This window comes from Muscardinus avellanarius (genome assembly GCF_963383645.1).
Source record: "Muscardinus avellanarius genome assembly, chromosome: 4".
Classification (NCBI taxonomy): domain Eukaryota; kingdom Metazoa; phylum Chordata; class Mammalia; order Rodentia; family Gliridae; genus Muscardinus; species Muscardinus avellanarius.
The window spans coordinates 102,701,615-102,713,968 of NC_137789.1; the positions used below are offsets into that span (position 1 = coordinate 102,701,615).

The 12,354-nt window shown below is 46.9% G+C and overlaps 1 protein-coding gene across 1 annotated transcript; it reads right to left on the reverse strand.

Annotated features, from left to right (window-relative positions):
- Nucleotides 1–809: 809 nt before the first annotated feature.
- On the reverse strand, nucleotides 810–5,610 carry GDF2 (growth differentiation factor 2; the record flags this gene model as incomplete). The annotated part of the gene is made up of 2 exons (XM_080694267.1): nucleotides 810–1,765; nucleotides 5,265–5,610. The coding sequence occupies 2 exons, from the start codon at nucleotides 5,608–5,610 to the stop codon at nucleotides 810–812; spliced, it is 1,302 nt and encodes a 433-aa protein (XP_080550393.1).
- Between the last annotated feature and the right edge of the window lie 6,744 nt (nucleotides 5,611–12,354).

A 12,354-nucleotide genomic window follows, 5' to 3' on the forward strand; every position in this document is an offset into this window, starting at 1 on the left:
GAGAGGTCCCAGGCTTTGGCTCCCACAAACCTTGCTTGTAATCCCACCACTGAGCAGCACTCATGGACTGCCTGGGCTTTGGCTTCTACATCTGAAAATCAGAGATCATAACGCCCAGCTCTCACCAGGGTGTGGGAAATGCATAAAATGACAATTGAAGGCTGTTCCTCCTCCCGAGGCTATTGGAGTAAGCCCCTCTTCCAGACCCCTGCCATTTCCATGAATTTCTGAGCACTGCCTGTCTATTTTTCTCTGGCTAGTTTCTGCTCAGTTTTGTGCTGATTCTCCATTATCTTTTCTTCCTATCTTCCTCCCTCCCTCCCTTCCTTCCTTCTTCCAAGTCTTTTTATTTATTCTAAATTTATTTATTTTACACTGGGGATGGAACCAGGAACATTCTACCTCTGAGCTATACCCTCAGCTCTATTTTATTTTTTACTTTGAAACAGGTTTTCACTAAGTCGCTGAGGCTGGCCTTGAACCTATGATCCTCTCTCCTCAGCCTCCCAAGTACAGGAATTATAGGTGTTACCTCCACACCTGGTTTCTTTCCCCCTTTTTGGTGTTTCCTTTTTACCCAACAACACTTCCAGACTCTCCTATTCTGCCCACACTCCCCAGCCGTCATTTCTCCACCCGTGGGACCCAGTGGTGTGTACTTAGGGTGGGGCATGGGAGGGACAGCAGGCTCCCTTCCTTCTCCGGGGTGGCATGCAGATCGACTTGGTCCCTGTCATGCCTAGGGGGATACAGGGCCTCTCCTCAGGACCCTCCTCCCCTCCCTGCCTCCCTAGCCCCAAGGGTGGCCACTACCTGCACCCACATTCGGCCACACTCATGCCCTCATAATGGTACTTGAGGGTGGGCACCCCCATGTCGTCCTTGTAGAGGATGGAGATGGGGCTCAGTTTGGTGGGCACGCAGCAGGCCTTGCCCACTTTCGTGGGGAACTTGAGGTGCACCAGGGTCTGCACGATGGCATGTTTAGTTGGCGTCACATCGTCAGCCAAGGGGAAGAAGCAGCCGCCTTTGCACTCGTACGCGTCGTACTCTTTGGGTGCGATGATCCAGCTGTCCCAGCCAATGTCCTCAAAGTTCACCCGCAGGGAGGTCTTCTGACAGTGGCTGCTGGCCCCCGCACTCCTCTTCCGTCTGACTAAGGACAGACCCGTAGCTGTGTGACTGTCCACACTATCTTCTTCCTCCTCGCGGCTGGGGCTCTCACTTGCCTCTGGGTAGTTGTTCTTGGATGTCTCCCTGAGGATGCTATCCTGCTCATGGCCGATCATCTCCCTGAGCTCCAGCCTGGTCTCCTTGGCCCCGCTGCTACGGTCATTAGAGAAGACAACAAAAAAGGGCAGATTTTTGGAACCTGGGGGGACACTGATGTCCAGTGTGTCACAGCCTTTTCTGTGGCTCTCCACCGTCACTTCCAGCTTATTTTTGCTCTTGGTGGAGTCTGCCCTGACCCACCGCTTCACGGCGCTGGACACTTCTAAGGTCTCCCAGCCCTCATCCCTAATGTCCTGGGACACCAGGAAGGTCTTGGTCCCTGAAGCACTGTCCCAGGAGTCTTCTCCATCTAGGACATCATAAATGACCATGTTTCCTTCCAGCCCATGAGGCGAGTCCACGTGGTTTTGACAGGAGACATAGAGGCGGAGCTCTGCCCGGGTGACCTGCTCGTGCCTGGGGATGGAGATGTTGAAGAGAAGGATGTGCTTCTGGAAGGGGAAGTCCTCTGTGGCCGCGGTAGAGACAGCATCTGAAATGTAAGACAGAGGGACAGGTATATGGTGAGAGTGTCTGTTCTCATGACACCAAATCTGAGCTTCATGGTTCAGCTGAAAGTACATCTGTATGACAGTTTTTACCATCATTATCTCTACTCCATTTCACTTAAGCCCTTGGTAGAAGCTTTGGGATGATTCATTTAGGATTGTCCAAGGAAAAGCAGAGGCAGATGCCTCCAATTGGGGTGGATAGTTTCTACTGTTTATTGAATATTTACCACACATCTGATGTTACCCTAGGAGTTTTGCACAATCTATTTTACTTTAATTCTCACACTTGGCCTGGGAGGATCTAATTATTATTCCACTTTTAGAGATGTGGAAACTGGGACTCAAGGCATTTAATTATAGAAATTACACACAGTAAGTACCTTCACATAGAACCACAAAACACTTTGTCAACTTTCAAGTGAAGATCTGACTCTTAAAGGAGAGAACTTGGTTGGGCATGGTGAAAGTCCAATGAATATAAGGTGAGAAGATGGCTGTGGTGGTGTATGCCTGTAATCCTAGTATTTGGGAGGAGAAGACAGGAGGATCATAGGCTTTAGACCAGTGTGTAATAAATTAGCAAGACCTTGGGTGTACTTCAGAGGTAAAATTTCCCTGGGTTCAATCACCAGTAACATACATACATACATACATACACACACACACACACGCACACACACACACTCACACACACGGAGAGAAATCTCAGCATCTAAGTAGTGCAGAAGTCATTTGGAATTATAACTCCTAAGCAAAGTGAAAGTAGTGATTTGATTGGAAAAAGCATCAGTCAATAAATGGAGCCTGTCTTTTAGCCCCATGATTGTCTCTATTTCCTATTTCTCCTAGGCTGACACATAGCCATTGACTATCCTATGGCTTATTCACAAAGAGGAAAGAGAAGGTACGATTTTTTTTTTTTTTTTTTTTTTTTTTGCGGTACTGGGGTGGAACCCAGGGGTATTCTACCTCCAAGCTATACTCCCAGCCCTATTTTTTATTCTTTATTTTGAAACAGGGTCTCATTGAGTTGCAAAGGGCCTTACTAAGTAGCTAAGGCTGGCCTCATACCACAATCCTCCTGTTTTAGCCTCCCAAATGCTGGGATTACAATGTGCACACCACCACGCCCCACTAAGAAGTAACATTTTTTTGAGTGGTATAAGAAACCTCCCTTATCCTCAGTGGATGTCTGAAACTGTGGATAGCACCAAATTATATAGACTATATTCTTTTCTTATACGTACTATGCTAAAGTTTAATTTATAAGTTAGGCACAGTAAGAGATTAACAACAATGATTAATAGTAACATAGAACAATGGGAACAATATACTGTAATACAAGTGATTTAAAACTTTGGAAGTGTTTGATTTTGGAATTTTCCATGCACTATTTTTGGACTGTAGCTGACTAAAGATAACTGGAACCTTTGAAATTGAGGCCATCGATGAGTGAGCCCCAACTTGAGTGGAAACCCTGTGTTGTGTTGAACCCAGCAGGTCGGCATTGGAGTCTGACAAACTTAGGTGCCCACCTTCTCTGTCTTATCACTAGGCTTGTTACCTTGGAAAACCCTGAGTCTCTGTGACTCAGTTTCCTCTTTTTAGAATGAGACTCCTGCTACCTGCCTTCCCAGTTGGTGTGAGGTTTTCTCCATGTGGTATATGGAACTTATGGATCATTCCTGGCTTATGGTGCGCTCTCAGTGGACACTTCTGTGTCCCTCCCCTCCTGCTGGCCCCCACACAGCCCCTGAATGCAACAAAGCATGTGACCTTCTGTTCAGGCTCTCTAGTCCTCTCGCCTGTCATGGATGCACCACTTTGGCTCCTGCAGAATGTGCTGAGCCACTGTGGTATCTGGAACAGTGACCTGAGCGTTCAGGACCTAGTATGCTCTTCCTGCGGCCTGCCTTGACCATGGCTGCGGGGCCATGGTCAGACACCTGGAAAAGAAGTCTTCATCTTCCCTAAGCTGGCTTGGCTGGGAGGGTTAGGATGAGGGCAATCCTCCTGTGGGCATGTGGGGTATCATGAGAAGGGATTCCCACATTGGGCTCCCAGGTCTATGGCCAATGGTGATTTAGGTCCTGACCAACAAAAAAGCGCAGTGTCCCCTAAGGCTGAAATAACAGATGTGCTCTGTGGGCCTGATGACCTGTATTTTTTAAAAAATGAAGATTGAATAAAAAAAAATAGAGTTTTGTTTTGTTTTGTTTTGTTGTACTAGGGGTGGAACTCAGGGGCCTTCTTTTTTTAAAAATATTTTATTTTGAAACAGAGTCTCACTAAGTTGCTGAGAGCCTCACTAAGTAGCTGAGATTGGCTTTGAACCTTTGCTATCCTCCTGTCTCAGCCTCCCAAGTACTGGGATTACAAGCATGTGCCACCACACCCGGCTTGAAACCAGAGTTTTAAAAATAAGGCAAGGTTATATAAAATCTAAAATTTTCTTTTTTGAAGCAATCAGAAGGTCCAGTAGCACTGAGCATGCATCATGATCATAGTGACTTTGCAGGCTGGGAAGGTCTGGCCTGGCCTGGCTGTGGCACTGAGCTGGGTCTTCTGGGCATTTGCAGGTCTCAGACACAGGAGGGGAGAGGCCCTGTGCTTTGGGCCCTTTAGAGCAGGACACAAAAGCAGGGCAAGCCAGCACTGTGCAGGTGACAGGGCCTGGCTCAGAGAACCCAGCTGCCTATGCCTGCCTGGGCAAGTTCTGTCCACCCTGCCAGCTTTGGCTTCACTGTTCAGAAACTCACTTCACCTGCACTGTGAAGGGCTGGATGAGTTATCCGACCTAGGCCTTAAATCGATGCATACCTTCTAATCTTCCTAAATCAAGGAAATTTGTGTTTAAAAGCAATGACATTCTCTTCCATTGCTTCTCTTTTAAATGATGATATCTGGGCTTTTCAAGCCCCCCCCCCCTTTTTTTTTCTAAGAGAAGCATTCTGTCAAAGTTTAATAATATAGCGGTTAGTTGGGGCTAAATAAGTCGTCTGTTTCTAAGTGGGAAGCGGACAGAATGGCAGGGAGCAGACAGGAAGGAAAGAAAAGTGGAGAGGAGGGAAGAGAAAGTAAGAGGGAAGGGGAAGGTGGGGAAGAGAAAGGAGGGGAGAGGACAAAGGGGTGGTGGAGGGGACGGAAAGGAGCACACGTTGAGCACCCGCTATCTTCTCTGCGCAAATGGACCCTTGGGAGGAGAATCCTCCAGGCAGCGCTGTCTACTAGAACCTTCTGTGATGAGGGAAAGGCCCCATGATTTGCACTGCCCAGTAAGGAAGCCATTAGCCACACACTGCTGTCGTGCACTTGAAACACAGCTGGCTGTGCTGTAGAACAGCATCTTCACTGTGTTTCACTGCAACTCATTTCAGTGAAAACCTGAAGAGCCGTGTGGCCCGTGGATGCCCCACTGAGCAGTGCTGCGGTGGGCTAGGGTGTCCCCCCACGAGCACCCCAAGGGCCAGGCAACTCTACCTTCCACGCTGAAGCTCCGCACGATGTTGGAGGCCGGGGTGGATGACTTGTCGGTGGTGTATCTGTTGTACAGGTCGATCATGTACTGTGGCGGCTCCAGTCTGGTTTTGTCCTGGGAGGGAACCCCGCTCAGGTTGAGACTGCGCAGAAAATCCACCTTCATGTTCTCCAGGAACACCTTCAGGTCAAAGGTGCCCTCCTGCCGACCTCCTCTGGGCTGTCCCAGCAAGCTGTGGGCCTCTCCCCCAGCAGACGCCAGTGCCCAGCTTTGCAGCGGCTTGCCCTGCACGGAGCAGGCCAGCAAGGACAGCAGGGTCAGAGCTACCCACAACACCCCTGCGGACATCTTGGGCCCCGGAGAGGAGACTGCAGGGCTGCTGCGGTGTGTCAGCGGGTGCAGGGAGGCATCTGGGAGGAGCGGGCCCGCATGGTCCTGCTGACCGCTTTGCGGAGAGCGACGTGGCCAGCACAAGGCTCTCCTCTGCCGTCCCCGGATGGACAGTCCTCCACTCGTTCTTATCTGGCCCCCGATGCTCCAACCGCTTATCTAAGGGAGCTCTCTGTTAATGAAGGCTTTATAAACATCTGGCAAGCTCACAGGGCTTGTGGGAAAGACACAGTCTACTGTAAAGGATCTGCATTTCTCCAGGGGGGTCATCGCCCCCTAATTAGGACCCTTTCTCATTTCCTCGCCAGCTCTGTTCAGAAGAATCTCTAGACAGGGTGACATATGCCTCATCTCCTGGGCCACGGGAACAAAGAATCCAGGAAATGAGACCAAAAAATTCTCCAAATATAGAAACAACAACAAAAAGCACCCAGAATATGGCAATAGCTGTGTGGGTCAGGAGGATGGGTGTGGGGTGAGGCCACCTCAGGATCAGAGAGGACCAATTCTCCTGGAAGCAGGGCCTGCCAATGTGGCTCAAACACTCCATCTGCTGAATGAGCCCCTGAGTGTCTGAGATCCAGCATGAACGTGCATGGGGAGCTTGGTGTGATGGGGAAGATTCTGGAACCAGAGAAACCAGGGTTCGAATCCTTCACTTACTGCCCATAAATGGGACCTGGAGTGGTCACTGCCAGCCCCATCCAGTTGGGTGGCTGCATGCATGAGGGGTGCCACCTCTCTCTCTGTTGGGTCTCCTATTGCCCCCCACCCCCACCCCACTGCCAGCGCTCTGAGGCAGCACCACCAACTTGTATTGCACTGTGCAGCCCACCTCAGCTGGCCAGCCCCCTGGGCTGTACCTGTTATCCAGTAGAACCCTGTAGACAGAGGAACAAGTAGAAAGTTCTGAGCCTGGCACCTGCCAGAGACAGCCACCTGGTCTGAGGAGACTGGCATGATGCAACTTCATGGAGGCTTGTGAGACTCAGGACTGTGTGACTTTAATAGCAATACATTCAGGCCAGGCATGGTGGGGAATGCTTATAATCCCAGCATTTGGGAGGTTGAGACTGGAGGTTCATGGTTCGAGGACAGCCTCAGCAACTCAGTGAGACCCTGTTTCAAAATAAAGAATAAAAAATAGGGCTAGGCGTGTAGAGAGGTAGGTAGAATGCCCCCTGGGGTTTCATCCCCAGTACCGAAGAAAGAAAGAAAGAAAGAAAGAAAGAAAGAAAGAAAGAAAGAAAGAAAGAAAGCAAGCAAGCAGTATGGACTGGGTGTGGTGGTGCATGCCTGGCCTATAATCTCAGTACTAGGAAGGCTGGGATGGAGGACAGCAGATAGCAGGTTTGAGGTCAGCTTCAGAAATTTAGCAAGACCATCAGCAACTTAGTGACACTGTGTTTCAAAATAAAAAAATAGAATAGGGCCGGGAGTATTGCTCAGAGGTAGAAAACTCCTTTGTTCAGCCCCCAGAACCACCACCACAAGAACCAAAACGCAGTGTACCCACACCCAACCTCTACTTATTTCCAGGATGCGTGGCATTAAACAAAGCAAAGAACCAGCACAGTTTAAAATACTTGGGAGCCAGACATGGTGGCACATGCCTGTAATCCATCTAGGGAGGCAGAGATAGGAGGATTGCAGGCTCAAGACTAGCCTTTGCAACTTAGAAAGACTTTCAGCAATCTACCAAGCCCATGTTTCAAAACAAAAAAGTAAAAAGGGTTAGGTGTATAGCTCAGAGGTAGAATGCCTCTGGGTTCAATCTCCATTGCCACCAAAAAACAAAAATAAATTATTCTCAAATAAATTCTCAAATTTATATGCAAGGTGGTCTACTCTAGGGCCAAGCATGACATTATTCCTTCCACATTGCAGGTGCTCCTAGGGACAGGGGTACCAGGAGCCAAGAAAGTTCAGGGAGATGCGGGAAGGGTAGTCAGAGATCCCAGAATGGTCAGGGTAAAACCCGGAGTCCCTGGGTGGCTAGTCTGAACAGGTCAGAGCTTGCTGTTCCTATCCTTTAGAGACATGACCAGGAAAAGTGGGGAAGGGTCAAGCTTCAGAAATGCTGCTTGGTAATGGGCAGAAAGAATGCTGGACACTAATCCATCTCCTTGCAAGAATTCCACAGGGCAGGGAGACAGAGCTGCAGCTGCAGAGTGTGGCACTGGCTGGGAGCAGCTGGAGAACAACATGGGCAGTGCCCAACATGCTCTAGCCTGGAGGCTGCTCAGGACTCTTCCCTACTAAAGAGTGTCCCATGGGTCTCTTTAGTGCAAAGGAGATTGGGGTAGGATGATGCCAGTCTTAATGTTGGGAGAAAGAGTCCTAGTAGGACCCATCTGCTGCTGATTGGGGATGAGTGTGTATTTAACAGCTGCTTCTCTTGGTGCCCACCAGGTACCAAGGTAACGGATATCTCAGGCACACTACCACATTCACCTCTCTCTAGGAGGCCTGCCTCATGGGGGAGGCCCGCCATGGACACTCTAATCCCAGCCCAACCTTCCTCCCAACTATCTAGGTTCTTATGCAAAGTCTGGGTCACCAGCCCAGATCCCAGCTTTCCTTAGCTGGAGATTCCAGGGATCTTATTATCCTTCCTTGTTGGCCTTGGTCCATCTGAATGGATCCCCTAATTCTAAGTCTTAGGGAACAAAGCTTGGGTCTTGCTCTGCTTTTTCCAGAAGATGTCAAGATTCTTGTTCCCTCTCCCATCACCAGCATTGTATTGTTGTAACCTCAGGAAGGAGGGCCTTGATGGAGCCAGAGAAAATCTTATTTACCCCTCCTTTCTCTCCTCTCCTCCTCCCTCAAACTATTTTTCAGGAAAGTCCATCCACATAATTATTCAAAGACCAAAGATCTGCAATTTGGTGACTTCATGTGTCAATGCCTAGACAAATCAAAAGCTAGAATAAAATTTAAGACATTCAGATTAAAGTGTCTGCAACTCTACCGTGGAATTCCTTTCGAAGTCACTGAGTGTATAAGTTTTGGTATATACAGGCTTGAGATACAAAAGTTTATTTTTCTTTTTGGTCCATATAGGTTTGTTCTCTTTTTAAAAATTGTGGAAGAATCCAAATAGAATCAAGTTAAGTGGATTATGGCTGACTAACATAAATGGAAAACTCAGCAACAGTCTCGGTTTAGAGTGGCTTGAGCTAGAGGACCCGGCGAGGTCTTAATGTGGCTTTTTCCTCTCTAAATCCTGCCCTTCATGGGCCATTTCTCTGAGTTTTGGCAAGATGGTCTACACCGGTTTCCCGTGGAAGTCGGGTGGAAGGAAGAGCAAAAGCCCCTGTGCTGGGAAGCCCTAGTGTGTCTCATGGCTCAAACCGGAACATTCCCTTAACCCCCAGCCAAGCATATTTGCCAGGGACTTCAATGCCCTCATTGTTGTAGCCCTTGAAGGGGAGCGGTCTGGGTACTAGAAAGAAATGCCACTAAAGGTTTGTGTAAATACTTTACCATGTTGTGAAAAAAAAAAAAAAAACTTTTCCTGAATTTAATAACTGAACACTTTCCAATCATATGGACATCCTAATTGATGCAAATGTTCTCCAACTGCAAAATAACTAGGAGTATTTATTAAGATAGCATTGCAGGGCACATTATTGCATGTTATTATAGTCAATATTTTATATGTTTTCTTAGGACAGGATGTCAGAAGAGGAATGTCTGGGGCAAAATATATGTAAAGGTGTAGAAAGCTCTTGGTAAACTTCATTGAGCTGGTTGCCAGAAATGTACTGAGAATATTCACTCTCAAGAAGCAAGGTGAGCTGGGCATGGTTGCGCTCGCTTGTAATCCCAGCGTTTGGGAGGCTGAGACAGGAGGATCGCACAGGTTCGAAGCCAGCCTACTTAGTGAGGCTCACAACAACTTAGTGAGACCCTGTTTCCAAATAAAGTATAAAATAGGTCTGGGAGTGTAGCCCAGAGATAGTAAAGCCTCTGGGTTCCACCTCCAGTACCACAATAAGAAAAAAGAAAAAAAAAAAGAAAAGAAAAAGAAAAAGTAAAGAAGTGAGGTAAGCCTAAGAGGCTCTGTATTACCATCTTCTCCAAAGTAGTGCTTCCTTCGGCTGTAATCCCCGCGCTTGAGAGGCGGAGACAAGAGGATCATGCAGGTTTGAAGCCAGCCTCGCTGCAAATAAATAGGTCTGGGAGTGTAACCCGGAGATAGAAGGGTTTCCAGGAACCCCAGTACCACCAAAAAAAAAAAAAAAAAAAAAAAGACAGGAGGGTCCCGCAGGTTTGGAAGAAAGCCTCCCTGGCTTAAGAGACCCTGTTTCCAAATAAAAAATATAAAATAGGTCTGGGAGTATAGCCTGGAGGTAGAAGGGTTTCATCCCCAGTACCACCAAAAAAAAAAAAAAAAAAAAAAAGTAGTGCTTCCTGAATTTCAGTAACGTAAGTACAATTTATAGTGCTCCATTGTTTTGGACTAGCCTCCAGGCCTAGGTCCCAGCAGACCAGACCAAACCAGAATGGGATCACATATTCTAAGTGCCACCTAATCAAACTGAGCTCTAAACCGGCCAATTAAAAAAACAAACAAGGGCCAGGTGTGGTGGCACACACTTGGAATCCCAGTATTTGGGAGGCTGAGACAGGAGCATCACAGGTTCATGGCCAGCCTCAGCAACTTAGTGAGGCTCTCTGCAATTTAGTGAAACATGTTTCAAAATAAAATAGGGCTGGGAGTGTAGATCAGAGGTAGAATGCCCATGGGTTAAATCCCCAATACCACACACACACACACACACACACACACACACACACCAGAAGTTTTACAGCAACCTGAGACAGCCTAGTGAGGAATCCCTCCTAATCCTAGCAGGAAAGTTACTTTAGAAGTGCTCAGTATGATTTTTTTTTCTTTTTTGCTTTCCTCAGCCCTTTTCTGTCTATAAAACCAACATCCTCTTCTTGGCTCATTAAAACATGCCTTCTATTTTATAACTTATAAATTGCATATAAATTATATAATTGTGCATAATTATATAAAATGCATTTAAATGTAAAATTTTAAAAATATATAAATGTATTATATGTAATTTACATACATTTATTTATATATTATATAAATGTCTATACACTTATATATAATTATTTATAAGTATAAATAATTACAAAGTATAATTATATATGAATATAAATTATGTAAAATTATAATAGTTACTTTCACATATTTAATGAAATTCATGAAATATCTATATTTTAAAATAATACCTTATTATTTCTTCATAATTATATATTTTATAATTTATACCTAAAATCACAAAAGTCAGTTAAGATCCTTAAACTAAAAAAATTTGGTTTTTTGTGGAAATGGGAATTGGCATTCTACCTCTGAGCTACAACCCCCAACCCTTGTTTTGATTCTTTATTTTTGAAACAGGATCTCACTAAGTTGCAGAGGGCCTAAGTAGCTGAGGCTGGCTGTGAACTTGTGATCCTCCTGTCTCAGCCTCCCAAGTACTAGGTGTGTCACATGCCCAGATCCTAAATTTGTTTTAATTTTGTCTTTTCACAATAAGTAAATGAGCAACTGCAATCATAAAAAGGCAAATTTGCATTGCTACTTGTGCTGGATTTTATTTTCCTCCACACTTTAGTGAGCCAAGCCACAGAGTCTGGACTCAGCTTCCCAGAAGGTAAAGAACTGGCTGGTTCTCACCTGCACTGGCCAGCCTTACAGGCCTTCCTGTCCAGAGAGAGATCAGCGTGTGCCCCGCTGCCTGAGTTTCCCGGGGGCACACCTCACTTAGCACACAGCCTGGGACATGGAGGCATCGTCGTGCTGTTGCCGATTTCTCTCCCCTGCCTGCCTTTCTCTTCTGCAGAGCTCTTGCTCTGGCTGCATCTGTTGAAAAGCTTCACACTCCTCCCTGCTGACCACCTGGGCCAGTCCTTGCTGTCCCGGGTGCCTGCTCAGAACTCCCTGTACCATGCACACTCTGTGTTCCAAGCAAGCACACTTTGCTGGATTTGTCTGAAGGTTCTGAAGGCCCTTGGTCTGCTGGTCTGCTGTTGACTTGAATTGTCCCACCCTTGAAGGAGGCTTGCCTGTGGGGCGTGTCTGGAGGGATGGGTCTGCCCTGGCCACTGGTTGCTCAGCCTTGTCCCCCTGTCTACTGATGTCTAGATGGTCTGGTGTACCCAAACTGTGGCAAATTTTCAACCAATCCTCGATATCAGCCTCCCAGCCCTAGTCATTGTAGAAATCAAGTCACCCTCCCTTGCAAGTGACGTGGTAGAAGTACAACTTAGTGAATGAGAGAAGCACAGGTGGTTCCACTTAGTTTGTTTTACAGGAGTTCATTCTTGCAAAACAGTGACACTGACTTCAGTCTTCATTCACCAGAAAGGATCCACCTTTGTTTTTGAAAAATGGCTCCCTGTAGGGTGTCAAGAACCTCTTCTGTCCTGGAGACATCATTGTGAGGACACTTCTTCTTATTTTTCCTCTGAAGCCACTGTCCCCCCCCCCCCCGACCAAATGCCCTCTCACCCCAGCCCAGACAAAGGTAAGTTCCTCCACCAGAGTTCTGTCTCCATCCTGTGCACAGAGGCAGAATTAATTATAGGCATTTGATGACTCTGACTTAATGTGTGACTTAGACACAGAAAGAGGCCTGTTGGGATGCTTTAAGCAAGACAACTATCACTATCCCCACT